Source organism: Ciconia boyciana, chromosome 7, assembly GCF_034638445.1.
Source record: "Ciconia boyciana chromosome 7, ASM3463844v1, whole genome shotgun sequence".
NCBI classification, from domain to species: domain Eukaryota; kingdom Metazoa; phylum Chordata; class Aves; order Ciconiiformes; family Ciconiidae; genus Ciconia; species Ciconia boyciana.
In genome coordinates this window covers 26,310,016-26,329,641 of record NC_132940.1, presented here as the reverse complement: position 1 = coordinate 26,329,641, position 19,626 = coordinate 26,310,016, and the positions used below count along the sequence as shown (strand labels likewise).

The 19,626-nt window shown below is 38.5% G+C and overlaps 1 protein-coding gene across 1 annotated transcript in view; it reads left to right on the top strand.

The window, feature by feature from the left end:
• The window catches only part of CRB1 (crumbs cell polarity complex component 1), a 124,398-nt gene that overhangs the window by 79,851 nt on the left and 24,921 nt on the right, over positions 1 to 19,626 (top strand). The window contains exons 8-12 of the mRNA XM_072867207.1: positions 5,820 to 6,773; positions 10,306 to 10,856; positions 11,245 to 11,410; positions 14,147 to 15,053; positions 17,216 to 17,344. Coding sequence (XP_072723308.1) covers positions 5,820 to 6,773; positions 10,306 to 10,856; positions 11,245 to 11,410; positions 14,147 to 15,053; positions 17,216 to 17,344 — 2,707 coding nt within the window. The remainder of the gene's footprint in view (positions 1 to 5,819; positions 6,774 to 10,305; positions 10,857 to 11,244; positions 11,411 to 14,146; positions 15,054 to 17,215; positions 17,345 to 19,626) is intronic.

The window sequence follows — 19,626 nt, the reverse complement described above, 5'->3', positions numbered from 1 at the left end:
TTCTGACATGGCTTCAGGCAGTTTGCTAAATATCCTGGTATGAAGTTCCTCTGTCTTGGAGTGTCATCAACTCCGTGTTTTCACTGAGCTGTAATAGTGTATACCTATCCCAACTTGTTGACAGTGCGTATGTACATAATCTTACCTCAGAACATTTATCAGGGTCATATTGCAAAAGGACTGACAATTACTGAGAATCTCCAACTTTTTCTTGTTATTTTCAAAATAAAAATGCACGGTAAACTTCAAGCTGTAGCACGAGACATCTGATAAGCACTGCTAATAAAGTACATGCATACTAATTTATCAACATGAGCTTTATTTTGTTTAAAGCTTCCTTACTTACCTTTCAAATAGTTTGGATGACATTCTTACCCCATGGTATTTGAATTTATTATAGGAAAAATCACTCAATGCCTGTATCAGAGGTTAGAAGGAGAAGCAGTTTTCTGAGCATCGCCATAAAAGCAATTGTGAACTGTAGATTAAATTAATCCAAAATCGTATCCTGCGTATGAGTCTTTCGGTGAACCTAGAAACAAATTTGACACAAGGTCAGGAACTTCCTAATTAATGGATACATGAGTTGAGGGAGAAGAAGGAATGAAAAAACACATTTGCCAAAAATCAGCATTTTCTTGGGGACAGGCTGAGAGAGGCTTCAGGATCCATTGTTGACGTTTTAAAATGGGAAACTGCCAAAACAAAGATCTGAATCCACAGTTTGCCATATGCCGGTTGGATGGTAAAAATACCAACCTGGGGAAAGACTCTCTTGCTTTATAATTATTTCACTAATTACACAAAGAGATATTGCTCTAGCAATATTTTAAGCAATTCATCATGTAAATAAAGTATAATGAAAAGGGAAAAAAAAAAAGTCTGCTGCTTAAATTATCACAGAAATAAGTAGTTCAATCTCCTGAACTCTATTTTCCTCTCATTAAATTAGGTCCAAAACAAAATGTATTGTTCAAAAGCTGAAGAAAGAAAACATTTTAGTAAATTATTTTTTCCTGCCTTTAGCACACTCAAAAATCTACAGACATAAATTTCCAGTAAGTAGTACAATGGGAGCCAAAGGAACAAAAATACTTTATAAAATAAAGAAACAAGATACAGTTTTAGGTCTTTTCTATCTGCTTATTGAGAGGTACAGTTTCTCTGAATGACAGTGACCATGAAAGAGTTGATCTGCATTAACAAACCTCTTGAAAATGAAAGACAATACAGTCTTAAAAAACAACACCTTGTAAAACAACAAGTGACAAATCAATTTTGAACAGATCCTAAAAAATCAGTGAAACATAATCAAAGTTTAGTGTGAGCACACTTGGACAGAACATGCTGAAAAACAGTTTAAGTAGAATACATATCTATTGCGTAAGCAGTTTAATGAGTCTTACTTTAAGCCTTGTTGATCTGGCTTGGGCAAAATACACCATCAGACTACATCAGCAGGTACAGAAGTGGAGCAAGCTAATCCTGGAAAGGAAACCTTTATACTAAGAACTGTTTTGAATTTTACAGAAACTTACTTTGTGGACTGCTTAAGTGCTAAAGATCTTTTTCCTTCAGAAAAAGATGGTTGCAACTAGGATACAGGTTTACCTCACTTTAATGACAATGTTTACAGGTAAATATTTTCTTTTTGTGAAATTATATGTGCACTTAGACTGTATTGAACATGTAGTATCTATCCAGACTACTTGCTAGTACTTGCTTGATATTTATATAGTGTCAACGAACTGGAAAGGCAGAAGTCTGTAAACACATTTCTAACTAAAGGTGTGTATCAAAAGTGTACCTTGGATAATACTTTTATAAGTGTTTAATCAAAATGAAAATCACTGGTGTTCAGCAGAATTATGCTTGAATAATTGCTTTTGTCATCCTGCATCTGCAGGAAACCTTTGCTGCTAAATTTGAAACCGATAGTTTAATTAAGAGGTTAACAGTTAGAAAATAGCTACCCTATAGTAATAATGTGTAAGTGAAGAAAGGAGACAGATATGAGTTGTGGTGTCAAACTGAGTCAAAGGAGCTGTTTCATCTCTGTTTTGAGTAAAACTTCACAGGAGGAGAAAGTAATCATTATCTATAAAAATATGATAAAAATATTCACATTATCTGAAATTTTAGGTAGGTGTGTAATATATTTAGAAGAGAAAATGCTGAATGATTTTACTTTACTTTTTACTTTAAAAACACAAATATGTTTAGCCGAGTTAATGCATGTAACCACTGAAAAGAAAATAATAGTTCCCCTTGCACTTGCTTTTGGTCTTACACCTTTTGAGAATACTTTTTTTTACATGCTAAACTTCTCCTCCAACCTGAGCTATCTGAACTGCTTATACAGTTCTATAAATATTGACTAATCCTTTTATCTAGAGTGCTTTTATCTTGAGTGACAGTGGTCTTTGCTTGTATAGCAATTGGCAGATAACAAGCAATATCAACACCACTTGTAAGAACAGATGATTTATTTATTCTTGATATGAAAAATGGCTTATTATTTGTCTTTTGGTGTGACCTATATTTATGTTTGTGCTAATCTTATGAAATAGTAGGCATATAGATGTAAGTGTATACGCGTATATATATATATATATATACACACACAACACATATATTTTGCAACATATTATTAACATCATAACTTAAAAAATAAGCATTGTATTCAGACACTGAAATGCTTATGAAATTGCATGTATTTAAGTGGCTCTATGGTAGTCACTTTGCATTTACTAACTGATGTTATTAATTTTCTACAGGCAAAGAATACACTAACAATAATATGTGTACCCCCTCATAAAACTCATTTTATTTCTTTGCTAGACATTGATGCTTTTGTTATCAAATGTGTTATCTAAATTTAAAGGTAGAAACATATATGATTTCCGAAGAAGTTTAGCATTCTCATGAAAAAATTTCATTAATTTTATGTCTAATTTGATGAAGTAGAGAACAACACAGACACTAAACATTATTGTAAAGTTGGGTTCAGTTTATGCATCTGTTTCATCCTTTCCAGAGACAAGTCACTATTGCAAGGTGTGACTCAGACCAGAAGCTACAAGGCAAAGGTGATGCCTCACAGGTGCCGTGGGATAATAAACTAATATACATAGAGTCATCACGCATTACTGAAAATGCGGCAACTAATTATCTAGCCATTCAGGATGCTAATTTTTTCTACGGAAGGTTTTATAGGGGCTCCCAGTCTATAAATCCTTAAGCATGCTCTGACCACTCTGAAGCCCGATGACAAGGCTAAGTACATCCCTGATCCTACTGCTTCTAGGCTGCACTAATTTTTCTCTGAAACAAAAAACCCAGAGAGACCTGCATTTCTACAGCTATCATATTAAGACCGAGTTGTATATAAGGCCTGTGGACACATTGTTGTCAATGTAAAAGCAGGGAAGGGAGCAATATCAGGCAGGAGATGTACTAAAACATTGACCAAAACAGGAAACAGCTCACAGTAACTTCACTTTTCATATATTAGAATAGCAAAAGCAGGACAAGTCGCTAACACAGAAATTGCCACAAACTGGGCAAAGCAGACATCGTTCTGGCCCCCAGTCAGTAACGGTTGGGGAAGTGCACTTCACTTTGAGAAAGTCAGTCCCAATGAGTCATATTTCTGCCAGATGTCACTACACATTAAGGTATACATAGACATCTCACATTGGAATAAATATGAGCCTGGCTGGAAAACAGAGAGAGACTGCTGCTGTAAAACCCCACTGCCAGACCAAGGAGATAGCACTAGCTGTGTTTGATAATCTGAAGCCTCAAGTGGAAACTATATGATATAATTGAAGACTGATGAGTGAGGAGGATCACTGCGGAGAGAGCCTTTTATACACATGCTATGACCACTTCACTCCGGCTAATCTTTCAAACAAATCTCAACCAATTCTCAGTTCCCTTCTGGCTCTCCTGTAACTTACTGCTCTCTGAGATGGGTCTAGTTACAACCGTGATTGAATAAAGTGGACAGGCAAGGAATCAGCCTGAGTAACTACGTTTATCTACTGCTATTCGAAGCAATTCATTGTGGCTGAATGCTGCTCTGTAATTTTCCATGAAAAACGGCTGCATTGTGCTGTAAAAGTAAAGCTCGATGCGAATTTGTGTGTAAAGCTAGGTGTGGTCCCTGGTACCTAGCTGCAACTCTGTGAGTCTCAGCATACCTCATTATCTAATTTACAGGCACCAGTTTTGCTGGTGGTGTACAGGCATAATTATGTCTATTAACTACTTTGTGCTGATGATACTAGTTTGAAAACTAACTGCAAAGTATTTCTTACATTTCTCTAGAATAACTATGAAGGGAAGTGGAAATATTAACAGTTGTGGCAATTAACATGAGTTTTCAAAAAAGTATTTGGATATTTTGCCTGCTTCCAAAGGAGATAAGAAACAGATTTTCCCTGATCCATTGCATACATATCGGCCACTTGATTGCTCAAGGGAGAAGTTACTATAATTACCACTTTATAGATGAACAACAGTGCAGAGGGATAAACAGATTAGTTTTATAAGAGGAACAAATTTGTTTTTCTTTGTGAAGTCTGATCCAGTAGATATACTTAGGTCACATCTATCAAATTACAGTGAAGTTGAGATGAGGAGCTCTCCTTTTACCCAATATACCAGAAGTCACGCATTATATGGAAGAAGAGGAAATACAAGTCTGTATTGCCCATCTTCTTCGGAAGTGCTCTCATCACCAAGCTGTGAGACATTTGAGAAAATACTCCTTTCATCTTTTCTTGCTTTATATTTTGTATATAGGAGAGGTAAAGAAAGTTCCACTGTAGATCCACGGTAGCAGGAATATTCTGCTGGGACATACAGGCTCAAACCCCTCCAACAGCTTCTCTCAGATCCTCACGTCCAAAGTGAACTCTCCTCACAGTATGAGACCATGGCTGATGGACCAGAGGTCACTGCTGCCTTGGTTTTGGAAGAATTGAGATCCCTTGTTCATTTGTGAATAACTGCAGTATGCACCTAACGCTGAAATGTGGCAACTGCCCACATCTTGCCCAGACCATCGATAGGATGTAGGTTTAAGCTCTTCTTTGGATTTCTTACTGTCACACTGTGCAGCTCCCTGCTCACTCTGTGAATTTCATTCTTCAGATAGCCAGCTCACTGTACATACATTTTGCAGGGATGTTGACCTACTTGTCAGTCTGTCCCACTATATCATGTAGTACTTATAAGTCCCGTGGCTCTCACTTGAAGATTGTGGTCCAAGATGTTTCATATGGGACCAGAAATACTAGTCTGTAATTATTCTACTCTTTGAATGAACGTGAAAGAGAAGGAAAGACCAGCAGACTATACTCCAGCTCATCAACATACTATATTATGAATATGAATTATGCAACAATTCTTGGCTTTTTCTATGTGATAAATAATTCAGTTCCTCTCAAAGCATTCTAGATTTCTACTGCAGAATAGGTGGGAAAAAATTACTTGATTGAATCTTTTGGAAGTGATGTTTGTCTCAATTTCATCACATTATCCATATCAAAACTGTCAATTTGTTTGGTTCTTTTCTCCAAAATGTGATTATCGCTAAGGTGTTTATAGAATAGTTTGCACAAGAAAACCATGGCATGTGAATGGTATTTTTATATTCAACATATTTTAGACTTGTGAGTCAATCATCTATTTATCAAGACTATCAAGACCCTCTAATTAAAGATAATTTAATAAAACACATGTCATTAAAAATGTCATTTTGGGCTCCAGTTATCCAATCCAGAATGTCTAATTCTTTGTTTATTCTTCAGGTACTCACTGTGACGAAGACATCAACGAATGTTACATGAACCCTTGCCAAAATGGTGGAATCTGTGAGAATTTTCCTGGGAATTACACTTGCCATTGCCCACCTGCAGACAAAGAAGGAATTTATTATGGTGGCTGGAACTGTACAGAAGTTCTCCATGGCTGTACTGATCGGCAATGCCAAAACAATGGAATATGTATCCCACATTTAAAAAATGGCCAACACGGATTCAGCTGCATATGTTCACCTGGGTATACTGGAATACACTGTGAAACCATAACCACGTTTTCTTTTCAAGGAAACAGTTTCCTTTTGTTGAAGAATCCCCTGACTCCTAAAAAGGATTTTTTCTATAACATAAACCTGAGGTTTCAAACTGTGCAACCTACAGCTTTTCTGTTTTACCGAGGGGAGAAAAATACATTTGCGAAGCTGGAGTTACTGAATGGCTACTTACACTTATCCGTGCAAGTCAATAACCAGCCACAGGCTCTTTTGCATATTTCACATAATGTCAGTGATGGAGAATGGCATTCAGTGGAGGTAACCTTGGCAAGAGCTGTTACTCTTAATTTGCTTGACAGCTCTTGTGTAGAATCGTGTCTCAATAAAACATCTGCTATGATAGATAACGATCACGTGATGCTTGCATTTCAGAGCACGTTTTTGGGCGGCTTACCAGTGGGGAACATTAGCGGCAACTCTCTACATAACATCTATAATATACATTCTGCACCTTCATTTGTAGGCTGTCTCCAGGACATTGAAATAGACTTGAATGTTATTACTCCAGAGAACGTATCACCTGAATCATCTTTAAGTGTTGGGACAGGATGTACTAAAAAGGACTGGTGTGAAACCCACCCTTGTCAGAACAGGGGACGCTGTACCAACCTGTGGCTGAGCTACCACTGTGATTGCTACCGGCCGTACACAGGGCCAAGCTGCGCAACAGGTAAGGGAATGCTGTTGGCATTCATGTTTTAAGTGTTTGCTGAAAACATGATCATAAAAAATCCTGTTTACCTGGTGATGAAACAGCGTGACCCTTAGGATCTCTGGAGCTTAATGTCAACTGGTAAGAAAGTGCAAGAGGTTAGTAGTAGCATGCCTTTGTTATTTTCTAGTTACTTTCCCAGGAAGGCTGCTTTTCAGCCTGACAAAAAAGTCAGGCTAAACTGGTGGATTCCACTCATCCAGTTTTAAAATCTTCTTAGTGCTCTTAGCACGCCATAAACTCTGGAAAACTGTAGTTCACTGGAGGTTATGCACCCCGAGTGAAATTTAGAAAGCAACCAAGTCACTTGGCGTTTAATTCTTACTTGCAAAGCATTCTTTGAAAATTTTATCCTAAAGCTCTCTAGGCTTTTATAAAGAAACTCATTTAAGGCAATGAAAGGCAAGCAAAAGTACTGCAAGTTAAAAAGACAGATTCCAATTTTAAAAAATGAATGAGATTATACTATTAACTTAATCTGATTAGCCCAAGGAGAAGGCAGGGCTTCAGAGGCTGGAAACAGGGCCCGTTCATCCCTCAGCTGGTCCCAAGGCAGCTCTGGACAATCGCTAACGAAGGCGGCTGTTACCAGAGAGTTGCTTGGTGACCAGAGGGAAACGTGTCCATGTCTCAGCAAAAAAAGGAGCACATCTCAGCAAACAGCTTCTTTGTCAGTGATGAGCAGGAATACAAAAGCTGCAGATGCCCGTAGCACTTTCCTTGCTACAAATGATCTTTCCAAGCGCAGGCTGAGGCAAAGTGGAAGGACAACAGGAGGTCCCTGCCCAGCTCTCTGCTATACTGCATCTGGTGTGTGACACCCTCTGGAGCTGTAAATACAGCACCCCTCAGGAACATTTTGGGGTGGACTCTGCAATCCTTCCTCAGCAAAAGTTTTAAGGATTTCAAACAAGCAGTTTTGTTTCAGAAAATTGTACAGGACTCTCTTCCATGCAGCACCCTTGTCCCTGCTTCCTTCTCTGCCCCCTTACTAACCATCCACACCTCGTCAATCATAGCAATGTTTAGGGAGGAAGAAATACACACATACATACACATATACATACATACATATACGTATGTATATATATTTGCCAAGTGGACTGGAGAAATGAAGTGCAACAGCAGAGCCATGGTCAGATTGAAATGGACAGATCCTAAACTGGTGTAAACTGGTGTGGCTGCACTGCCGCCAGTGAAGCTACATTGATTTACATGAGCTGAATGACTGGCCCCAGGGGTTTATTGAATGCATTGCTGCAGAAAGCTGTAGCCTGAAATACATTTCAAAATGTTTAAATACAATTTCGTTTTGTATGCTATACTTAATAGTTATCAATACTTTTCAATAGTTTTTCTTTTTGGTTTTATTGCAAAATGACAAAGTCTGAGAGGTAATTGTAACAGACTTCTTTGAAGTCTAGCTGTAATTTATCCAAAGATTTGGAAAGCAACTTTGGAGTAGAGGACAACATCTGGTAAATATGTTTGCCTCCTTATATGAAGCAAAATTAAAACCAGTCAGGGCCAGGAGAGGCTTATACTGGCATTAGAACTGTTGAGAATTATTAGAAAGCATGCATTTTTTTTTCCTGCTGACCACAATATTCCTTGCAAATCATGGCACCATGCCATTTTGATACATAGGTTCTAGATATATGCCACATTTAAAAGACTGTAGCAGGTTTCTTAAAAGGCGGAGTGGGGGAGACTAGCAGTAAAGGATAACATAAGAAAGGCTAGTGTCTTTTTGAAGAAAAGTTGCTGCCAAGTATTTAATTGACAAGAGGCAATATTTTCTCTACATATACAAAATAACAAACAGATGTTGACTCATTTTGATCAACATCCAGATGTTGTGACTCAAGAGGTTAATATTGACCAAGGTGATGCTAGCCATCCCATCAAACAGAAGATCAGATTGATGATATATATATGTATATTTATAGAGAGAAATGTAACAAAGTAATTGTAAACATGAAATACCTTTTTGAAGATTAATGCTTCCTCCTAATACTGCAAATGTGTAATCCTCATTCCAGCAGAAATTTTCTTTTTACCCTCATGAAAAAATGTCTCAGTCTCTAGTGCTGCCTTACAGAGAAGATATAACTTAGAGATTTAATGCCTCAAAACACACATTTCAACAAATATTTATTTCCACATACCAGAGTTTTAACAAGCAGATGTGGATATATAGGTAATCGTATTCATAGAATTAAAATATTTCAAATTTAATTTATTTATGAAATTGTCTGTTTAGGAACAAGTAAGGGATTTATTCCTGTTGCTAAATAATATTGCTGTGCCACATAGTAGTGCAGTGTGGTTATTAAGGGTCTGTTGGGGCTTCACAGTCAGTCCCCTATTTTCATTGGGTTTTTTAATGTAGTCATTAAAAAAAATAGTGCTGCAGGCGGAAACTTGGCCTATGAGGGCTCGCTCTAGGAGTTTTACTGCACAAAAGCGGACTGGCTCTTTAGCTATGTGAGCATTTAAATAAAGCTTGGTTTATTCTTTCTATGAATTTGATATATTAAAAATAGCTCTTGAAAGTGTTTAGGCAGGAAGTCTATAATATTGAGGACAAGATCACGAAACTTAAAGCGTAAAAATAGAAACACTTTGTTGTGCTTTAACGAGATGATTCATCAGAATAAAATACGGTTTGGGCTACATATTTTGTATCCTTACAAGTCTGAAAATCATTACTGAAAATAAAGAGTAAGGGAGAGAGACAGATGGTTTTGGTTTAATCGTTTTAATTGATAAGCACAAAAAAAAAAAAAAAAAGAAAGAAAAAGGCTTACTCGATCCTGGATCATTTTTCCTCCACAACACCACAGCATTATGGGCACTCACAGGACTGAGCAGGATTCGTAACTGGATACAAGTTGATGTACATGAGCGCGTGTTGAGCCCCAGCAACAGGAAGTCTGTCAGAGAACTGGGGAGCCCAAATAGGTGCCCTGTTTGGAGGTTTTACACAAGAGGGGGTTGCTGAGCAGCTTTCCGCTATTTCTATGATTGGAATCAGTGCAAAAAATATCACAAAGTTGCAGAATTACATTAACTTCCATGGTCATCAGAGGATCAAAGCAGCTAGGTTCTTTTCAAAATGATCTTTCTGAGGACAAATCCAGGAAACTGTAGAAATCTGTCCTTGTTTAACCATTTGAAAACACAGCATTACACAGAGCATGATAAAGGGAAAAAATATGCCCAATAATATAACATCTGGTCCTGTACTGGGGCTTAATGCTACAGCTGTGGAAGCCAACAGGAATTTTGAAATAGAAGCTATTTACAGCTGGATCAAGTCTTTATTCATCCATAAATACCAGCACATCTTACTACCATACATAAATATTACCAGAAGTAGCTATTTGATCATTGCATTGGCTCCCTTGTCATTTAGCCCTAACTATTTTATTTTTCTCCCTTCTTCTCTCTTTTTTTTTTTATCTTTTTCCGTATCTCTAACCTCAAGAGTACATTCCAGGCCGGTTTGGATCTGAGGACTCCTCAGGCTATGCTGCTTTTTCTTTTGATGTCACTCAGAATGAAAATTTGAACATATCAATGTTTGTCCGAACACGCAAATATTCTGGCTTGTTGCTGGCTTTGAGAAACAGTACTTACCTCTACGTAAGAATCTACTTGGAAGGTGGGAAACTCACAATGTTAGCTCTAAATTCCATGAAGTTATTAGGGAAACACTCCCTGAACGATGGAAACTTTTACTTAATAACATTAAAAATAGAACCAAATAAGATGGAATTGTTCCAGTCCTCCCAATACCTAGGCTTTATTTCTACTCCAGTACTAAACATCCAAAGTAAGGATATTCTTTACATTGGAGGCCTACCAGATAACAAAGAAACTGAGAGAAATGGCAGGTATTTCAAAGGCTGCATCCAAGATGTAAGAGTGAATAACCAGCCACTGGAATTCTTCCCCATCACCAATCCACTGAATTCTCTTATCAACCGAACTCTGATCAATGTCACCCAAGGCTGCACTGGTGACAACCTCTGCAAGGTAAGAATGACATTTTTGAGAGCATTTTCACATGTTTATAATGGGGAATTTCTTTTAATTTTTTGTACATTCCCATACATTATTTGATGATAATGACATCTTAGGAAAATATGTAAAAATACTAGAAAGAGCAGATTTTGTTGAGTTATGCTATGTATGATGAATAGCAGCAAAATGTTTTGCACAGGGGAGAATTAAAACATTTTAAGGTTGAAATACTGTTTTTCACCAATTATTGAACATGCTGTGCTGTCATAGTACTGGTTTTTATCACTTTCCATCTGAAATAAACAGAATTCTCCTTTGTGCCAAACAGTCCCCCATCCTTAGAGCTGGGAGTCCACCAGCTTGTATTCATACTTAGGTTGTCTCTTCTCTTTCCCCATAGCCCAACCCTTGCCAAAACAGTGGTGTGTGCTATTCAATCTGGGATGACTTCACTTGCACGTGTCCCCCTAACACAGCAGGGAAGGCATGCGAGGAAGTTAAGTGGTGTGAGCTTGGGCCCTGTCCTCATGAAGCACAATGCCAGCTGGTGCACCAAGGATTTGAATGTAGGTACATTTCAGTTATTCCTATCATCTTTGGAGATTAGAAACAATAGAAATTTTCATCAGCATTTCCTTAAAACTCAATATTCACTGCCTTTAAAGTTCATTCAACTGTTATTTCTGTATTAAAATAATTATGTCAATTGTCAGTAACATTAACAGGAAGAGTCTGCCCTACCAAACCCAGAAATTTTCAACCAGACCCCCTGACACAGACACCGATGTTTACAGGACCTTTGCTTTTGACTTATTCAACACAACTTGTCAAGGTTGTACAATAAATCAGTACATTGCCAGAGTGTGAGTGTACCCCTCATACTTCCACTGCAAAGAGATAAGAGGATATCCAGTGCTGGATTAACCTTAGGATGTTCTCCATCCTCCTGAAAAGAAAAGCTACGTGACATAGATTACATCCTTTGATTTTCTTAAATGTTAAATATCTTTGAAGAAAGTCACCTTAATACCAGCAGTGCAATTATTCAACTAGTATCTTCATAAGAAGCACCTGCACGCCAAGCAGTCTATTTGAAAATTGATGACCATTAGCTGTCTATTAGATGACCATTAGCTGAACATTAGCCACCCTGCATATCTCTTTCCTTCTCCTTCCCACCCTGGAGTGGAATTTAAAAAACAAGTAAGGATTTTGAAGCAATATTTTTTCTTTTTGCTGTCAAAGAAAGCCCTAACAATGCTGTGAAGGAAGATAAATATACACACAGTCTGATGGAAGCTGTTAGAATGGCTGACGCTTAGGAATGAGAAGGTTGGTCAACAAACTAATTCTATCATAGACCATTTGCTGGCAGACCAATATGATGCTATTTTTGTTGAGATTGTTAGAATCTGCATTGCAGCGCTTGTTAAAATTTATAACTGAAATTAAAATAATTGCACCTTCTCTAATAGGTGTCTTTAATGATAACATCAAAATACATTCTCTCATAAACTTTACTATTGCATATTACGGTAGAATATAAACACAGACAGAGAAGTGAAAAGTATCTGAACTGTTTCCTTTTGCTAAACTCAAGGTCATTGACACTGTTAGATCACTTTTAGATTTTGTGCTGGTTTATGGGCAATAGTAGGCAGTTTCCCTAATAGATATTCAAAAATTCCTCCACTACAGAGCTGTATTTTTAACTAGTTGTTTTCTTAGCTACAGCATAGACTTCTTGTTGTTCAACATAGGGTAATGAAAAAAAGGAGTTTTACTGGCCAGTGAGTTCTCTGCCAGCCTGGTGTCTTATGCTGTGGATACCATTTTAAGCTAAGGCAGAAAAAGAGCTGTTTTCCAGGGACTGTGGCTATAGTTCCATCTAGATGGCTACAATTAGCACGCCGTTTAGGAAAACGTGCACTCCAAAAAAAAGAGAAAAAGCCAATACAGGAAGCTGATGTGGACAACATCAAGTAACAGCAAAACTGTATGCCCAGTGTCACAAGTGAGAGTAAAAGCACATCCAGACGGCTTGCTGTGCTCAGGACTTAATAAGAGTTCTACAGGAGTATTTTAGCTTTATGAGCTTAAAAATCTCCGCTTTGTGAGACATTTAAAAAATCAGAAATAATTTTGAAAAGCTCTGACTTTCATTATTAGTATGGTTTCCTCTGAGGAAATTTTTCCTGTGAGAAAGATACCACATTTGATGCACCAGGCAATGTAGTTACACCTCTGCTGCCTTAGTATCAGGATATACAGTCAATAATTTCGTACTGGGACTCCCAGGGGTTCTTTTCATCAGGATTTACTGAGCCCAGAGATAGTTCAGGAGCCCACCTTATCTCGGTGCTAGGATCTTGCAAAGCTAAATTTGTGTGAAGTACAGACAGAAGACGTTCCCTCCTCTCCTTTCTCCCTGTCTATAATCCTCATAAATCTCAGAATGTGCAAATTTACAACCCAGCAAGTTAGTGCATTTTAGTAGAAACCACGCTAATGAAAGATGTCAAATACCTTTGTGAAGATGTCCATAAAACTGCCACAATGTTGCCCATCAGTTTTCACTCACAGCAGTGCAAACTGAGTGCTCCGCTGCCCTCCCAGTCCCACCAGCACAGGCTCGGTGCCGTCAGTAGGGCTGTGGCAGTGCGTACACAGCAGGAGAAGCTGGCTTTAAACGTGACAGGCACGACTCTTCCTACATTGATTTTGAAGGGGCTTTTTGCTAACTGACTTCAATTAAATTCATCCTTTTTGCATCAGTGAGAGTAAATTGGGATCCAATCAAATACTTTCTAAAACCTCTTTAGTGCTTTACCTAAGAAGAGAGGAATGGAGAACAAAGGTTCACCCTGTCCAGACCTGCCATGGAGAATAACTAGCTGCTGATACTTAGGGAATGAACATAAAATGACAAATATATATCTTCTTTTGAAATACCTTCTCAGCCTCAGGTTTGAGTTGTACACAATTATGATCACCTCCTTCTCTTTGTCTAAAGAGGAAAAAGAGAGGTAATGCTAATGTAGAATTGTATCTTTAGAACAATAACTTGAGATGATGCAAAGCAGCACACTTTTGATGTCAATATAGCTAGTACTTGCACTGCCCTGTAATTTCTATAGCCATAAGGGGCAGGCAAGGATAACTGAAACACTGGTGGAATTTGGTTGTTTTTCAGCAAACCCAAAAGGACTTACATGACAGGGAGCATGGGGCACTGAAGAGATATTGTTCCACATGTATTGGTTTAAAGTTGGCCTGGTTTCTCAATTATTATCTTTGCACAGGTCTTGCTAATGCAGTGTTTAGTGGCCGAAGCAGTGCGATATTTTACAGAAGCAACGGAAAAATCAGCAGAGACCTCACCAATATCGTATTTGGCTTTCGAACTAGGGACACTGACGTGATACTGCTGTATGCAGAGAAGGAGCCAGAGTTTGTTACCATCAGTATTCACAACTCCAAATTACTCTTTCAATTGCAAAGCGGCAACAGCTTTTATAAGCTCACCCTTGCTAGTTCACTGCCTGTGAGTGATGGGAAATGGCATCAAGTGATGGTCTCTATGGTAGAGCCCTTGTCCCAGTTCTCTAGATGGCACATTGATATAGATAACAAGAAAGACACTGCAACTAGCACAACTGCTGCAGGAAGCCTCAACTTTTTAAGAGAAGAGACAGACATCTATGTGGCTGACAAGGCTTTTGACAGTCTGGATGGCCTGCGAGGATGTATGAGCACCATAGAAATCAGTGGCATTTATCTCTCATACTTTGAAAATGCTGACATCCCTACTAAAAAACCTCAAGAGGAGCAATTTCTCAAAATATCCGCAAACCCTGCTCTTACTGGCTGTTTGCAGGTAGATGTCTGCAGCTCAGATCCCTGTATGCATGAGGGGATATGTGAAGACTTCTATACTTCCTACCATTGTGTATGTCCCAAAGGATGGACAGGCACCCATTGCGAAGTCAACATCGATGAATGCTCTTCAAACCCCTGCATTCATGGAAACTGCACTGACAGGATCACCTCTTATGAGTGCAGTTGTGAACCTGGTTACACAGGGGTAAATTGTGAAGAGGACATAGACAACTGCCGTGGCCACCAGTGTGCAAATGGGGCCACTTGTGTTGATGGGATTAACGGATATTCTTGCCTGTGTGCTGGTAACTTCACCGGAAAATTTTGCAGGTACTATAAACAAGGCAGATACATCTGATTTTGTCAGGTCTCTTCTGAAGGGTTGTTGCATCACTGATGTCTCCATTTTAAACACAGATGTTATGCATCTATCTACATATTAATCATGGCTGCAGAATTAATGTATAAAGAGTCTGCAGTACAGAAAGCTGTACAGATCAATCAGATGTGGACCGAGGCAGCAGAGAGCTGGCAGCTCAGGCAGAGACTGATGAGGCAAGGAAGAGAGAGGAACGAGGGACAGGGAACGAGGGACAGCTCTGCTGCCCAGCTCTGCTGCAAGTCCACCAGAGCTCGGAGATAGATGTGCTACATCTTTTTTTAGAAAAAAAGATTTTAAGGGTTTTGAATCTCTAAAACTATAGTTTATTAGAGTAATAGAGCTCTAGAACTATAAGCAGAGAGATTCAGAGTTGGTGGGTAAAAGAAAATAACAATAGAAGGGCTTGTAAAGAAGTTTTTCTCCCCACCCACAGCATCTTTGCTAGGTGGGTCTTTTCCTCCAAGCTTGCTCTCTCAGCCCAGCAGTCCTGGTGGCTGCAGACACCAAACAGCCCCCTCTTTCCATCACTTCTGAGATTCCTCACATGCCTGTTTCCTGTTCTTCTCAGATACTCTTCTGTAAAGGATGCAGGTTCTTCCCTGGCCTCTCTTTCCTTTAATTGCCCTTCTCTGCACACCATAAAATTCTCCCTTCTGAGCATGTCCCATTGCTCTCGGAGAAGGCAAAATCCTTCTCCTTCCTCCAGAGGACTCCAACAAACCCAGTCTGCTGCAGCTTGAAGGATGTAAACAGATGTCCTGATTTCAGCTGGGATAGAGTTAATTTTCTTCCTAGTAGCTGGTATAGTGCTGTGTTTTGGATTTAGTATGGGAATAATATTGATAACACACTGATGTTTTAGTTGTTGCTAAGTAATGTTTATACTGGTCAAGGACTTTTCAGCTTCCCATGCTCTGCTGGGTGCACAAGAAGCTGGGAGGGGGCACAGCCAAGATAGTTGATCCAAACTGGCCAAAGGGCTATTCCATACCACATGATGTCATGCTCAGCATATAAACTGGGGGGAGTTGGCTGGGGGACAGTGATCACTGCTTGAGGACTGGCTGGGTGTGGGTCGGCGGGTGGTAAGCGGTTGCATCACTTCTTTTTTCCTGGGTTTTGTTGCTCTCTTGCTCTCTTGTTGTTTTCCTTTTCATTACTTTTTTTTTTTTCCCCAATTATTAAACTGTTCTTATCTCAGCCCATGAGTTTTCTTACTTTTGCTCTTCTGATTCTCTCCCCCATCCCACCAGGGCGGGGAAGGTGAGCGAGAGGCTGTGTGGTGCTTAATTGCTGACTGGGACTAAACCACAACAGACAATAATTTTCATGCTGTCCAACCAGTCTTTTAGGCTATAATTACACAATTGTCAATTGTTGGTGGCTTTTTTTGAGTAGTGAGGACATCTTGAGATTTGAAGATGCCTTATATTGGCCCAATATGGTCTATCTTGTATGCTAAGTCTCTCTTTTGAACGATTCTACTAAGCTGCCCAGGTATCACATAGAGCTACGTCAGTAATGTAGGTAAAGTGCTGTCCCTTTTTTTTTTTTTGCTAAGAAATTAATCATTAACTTGCCAGTAACTACTTGCAAAAGGAAAACCAAATTCAGCAAATTAAAAAGTTAAGCAAAACATGTTCTGTGAGTCTTAAACTTCAGTTCCTGCTGTCTTTCCTTTGGACGATACCTCAGCCAGTAACGGCATTGCTCTCGCGGTTCAGTTGCTGCCTACCACTAACAGTGAGCACCCCGAGTACCCCAGGCACCAGGTGTGTCAATGCACACAAATGTGGGGTTTCCTTTCCAAAGAGGAAACCAAGGAGGCACTAAGTATGTGCAGCCCCTGAAACTGTGTGTTCATTTACAGGTAAAATGTCATGCCTTTCCCATTGGTATTGAATAGTATTTGCCAGCAGGAGCACTGCTCCCTCTATTTGGAGACTAATAGTACTAGATTCTGCATTCAAATAACAAATTTGCAAGGTAGATCTAAATATTTTCCACTAAAGCAGTGGACTAGAGTCAAATGAAAAGCTGAGAGAGCATGAGACATCCAGAAACAAGGGAAGTGCAAATAACAACTACCATTGCCTTCTCATTTATCTAGATACAGAAGATTACCATATACAGTTTGTGGGAATGAAGAGAGAAACCTCACATGTTTCAACTATGGCAACTGCACCAATCTCAGCGGCGAGTTGACATGTGTGTGCCTGGCGGGATTTGCTGGAGAACGGTGAGATGCTTCGCCCAGCAGATCTTTGTGGAGCAATTCTTCCAAAAGCTGTTCCAGAGGGTCCAGAGGGTAATGGCCACAGGGGTTTTGGCCTCCTACAGAAATACAGACAAAGCAGTCATTTAAGTTCAGCAGTTCCTTGCTTGAGTGACTTTGAGGGCCTGAAAGCATAGCAGTTTTACTTAGACAAAAATCACAAATTAATGCAGCAAAATTCAATCCAACATAGCACCATTAACTCCAGTGCAAGATATTATTTCTTAGACAGCATTGTACACTTCTACTTTTTTTGGATTCCATGCCAATTTTATATATGACAAGCTAGAATGTTATCTTTCTGTAGGTGTGGACACATAAACACACATACCCTGCTCATACATAAAAATCAGCTACAATATACTGACACATGAATATGCAGAGCTGTTTCATTTCCACATGTATGTGTTGTGAATATACATTCTATTCTTCCACAGGGATGGTGTAAGATTAAATACCTGGTGGTATTGCAGCTTGTTACTTTCTTACTGAATGCTGAAGTATGAAAACAGAATTATTATTTTAAAAAGACGTTAAGAAATACTTTTTACATGTTACATTTAGTCTGAAACAGAGGGGCTGTCTGAAATTTCACAGTGAAATTTGTATCTCATAGCACATTGTCGTAATTCACACTTACATTTGATAATTTTCTACAGACGGCTCTGGAGCAGGGAGTCCTGACAGTCTCAGGGTATTAGGAGCTGTAGAAAGGTAGGAAGACATTGTCCCAGTCATAATATAGTCTGAATAGGTAAGGGCACCTTTTTGGATAGTGAGAAAGGAAATACTGTATGTGCTTTTAGTGAGATTAGCATTACATCAGAGTATAATATCCAAAAGTTCAACAGGACAAAGCTATGCTGGCTCTGCAAACATAAAGAAGTTTTTCAACAAAAGGTTTTCATTCTCTCAGAAACTTATTAACCCACTGATTTTGTGAAAACAGTACAGTAAGCTATAAAAGATAGACGAAATGAAAGTTTCCACCCACTCAAGGCACAGTGCAGTTGGCAGACACATCTGCATTGTGCTGTTTAACTCAGCCAGAAGCTCTGTGTACCACTTCACAATATTCAAAAGAAGGTGAAAAAAATCAAGTCAAATAAAATATAAAAAAGTAAAAGCATATTCTCAGACAGTTCTTTGGTATGTATATTTCTTGGTACTTCAAGGTAGAAAGAAAGTACTTTTTCCTTCTTCCTTCCTCTGCCAGGCAACTTGCTAACTACAGCTTTGGGAATGAGCCCTCCTTACATCCATCCCACTGGCTGGCAATAATCTCTATTTTATGGTTCCCATGATTCTCATATTGAACAGCAGCCTTGTACCAAGCGTACTGCACTTTAACTGACTATCGCAGCAAGGCATTCTTCTCCAATGTCTAAAACTGACTATTTGCCCTCTTTCTCTCCAGGCTGCCAAACCATAAACCAGTAGTACTTTTGTGCTTGCAGATCTTAGTATACCAAATGAGAAAATTTCACCGCTTCTTCTTTTCAGAATAAATTCAAATATATGAGTTAATAAAAAAATTAAAACCCAAACCCTTTGTATATTTATCTATTAAATTCATAAAGCAGACATTTTCCTTCAAAACAATATTTCATCCCTCAGAAAACCATTGATGCCCCGTATAGAGAAAATCGTATCTTTCTATGTCAATCAATTGACTGGGGATCACAAAAAAAAAAAAAAAAAGAAAGAACTTAATAGGTGGAAAGGGAAATGTGGAAAGATTACTCTTCATAAAAGGAGACCTAGCTGTCTCTTGAACACAAATTTATCATTGAGTTCAGGCTGGGATTTTTGAAATTACCTAAAGGAGTTCAGGTTATAAGTTTTCCTGAAATTCATTTGGATTCAGGTGCCTAATTCCCTAGAAGATTTGGTTGTGGTTTTTTTTATTTGCATACGTAAGTTCATAGCTATACAATTTTTATACATTGGGTTAATACTTTAATTTAGCTTTCTGAAGTATATGAATATAATTTACCATTGAAGGAAATTGTTGAAACTTTTTTATAGAGTAACAAAGAAAATCAACTAAAAGTGTTTAATAAAAAGAACAGCTCTTCTCTAATGTAACACTAAAAATTTACTGCATGGTTATGAATATGATGGAACAAAGCAATTGCTTATAATGCAGAGGGAGTTTCTCACATTCTTCTTCAAGAATAAATCTGCTTTTTTATCTGGAAAAATTAGGATTTACCATTAGCATTATTTGAATAAAAGGGGGCGGG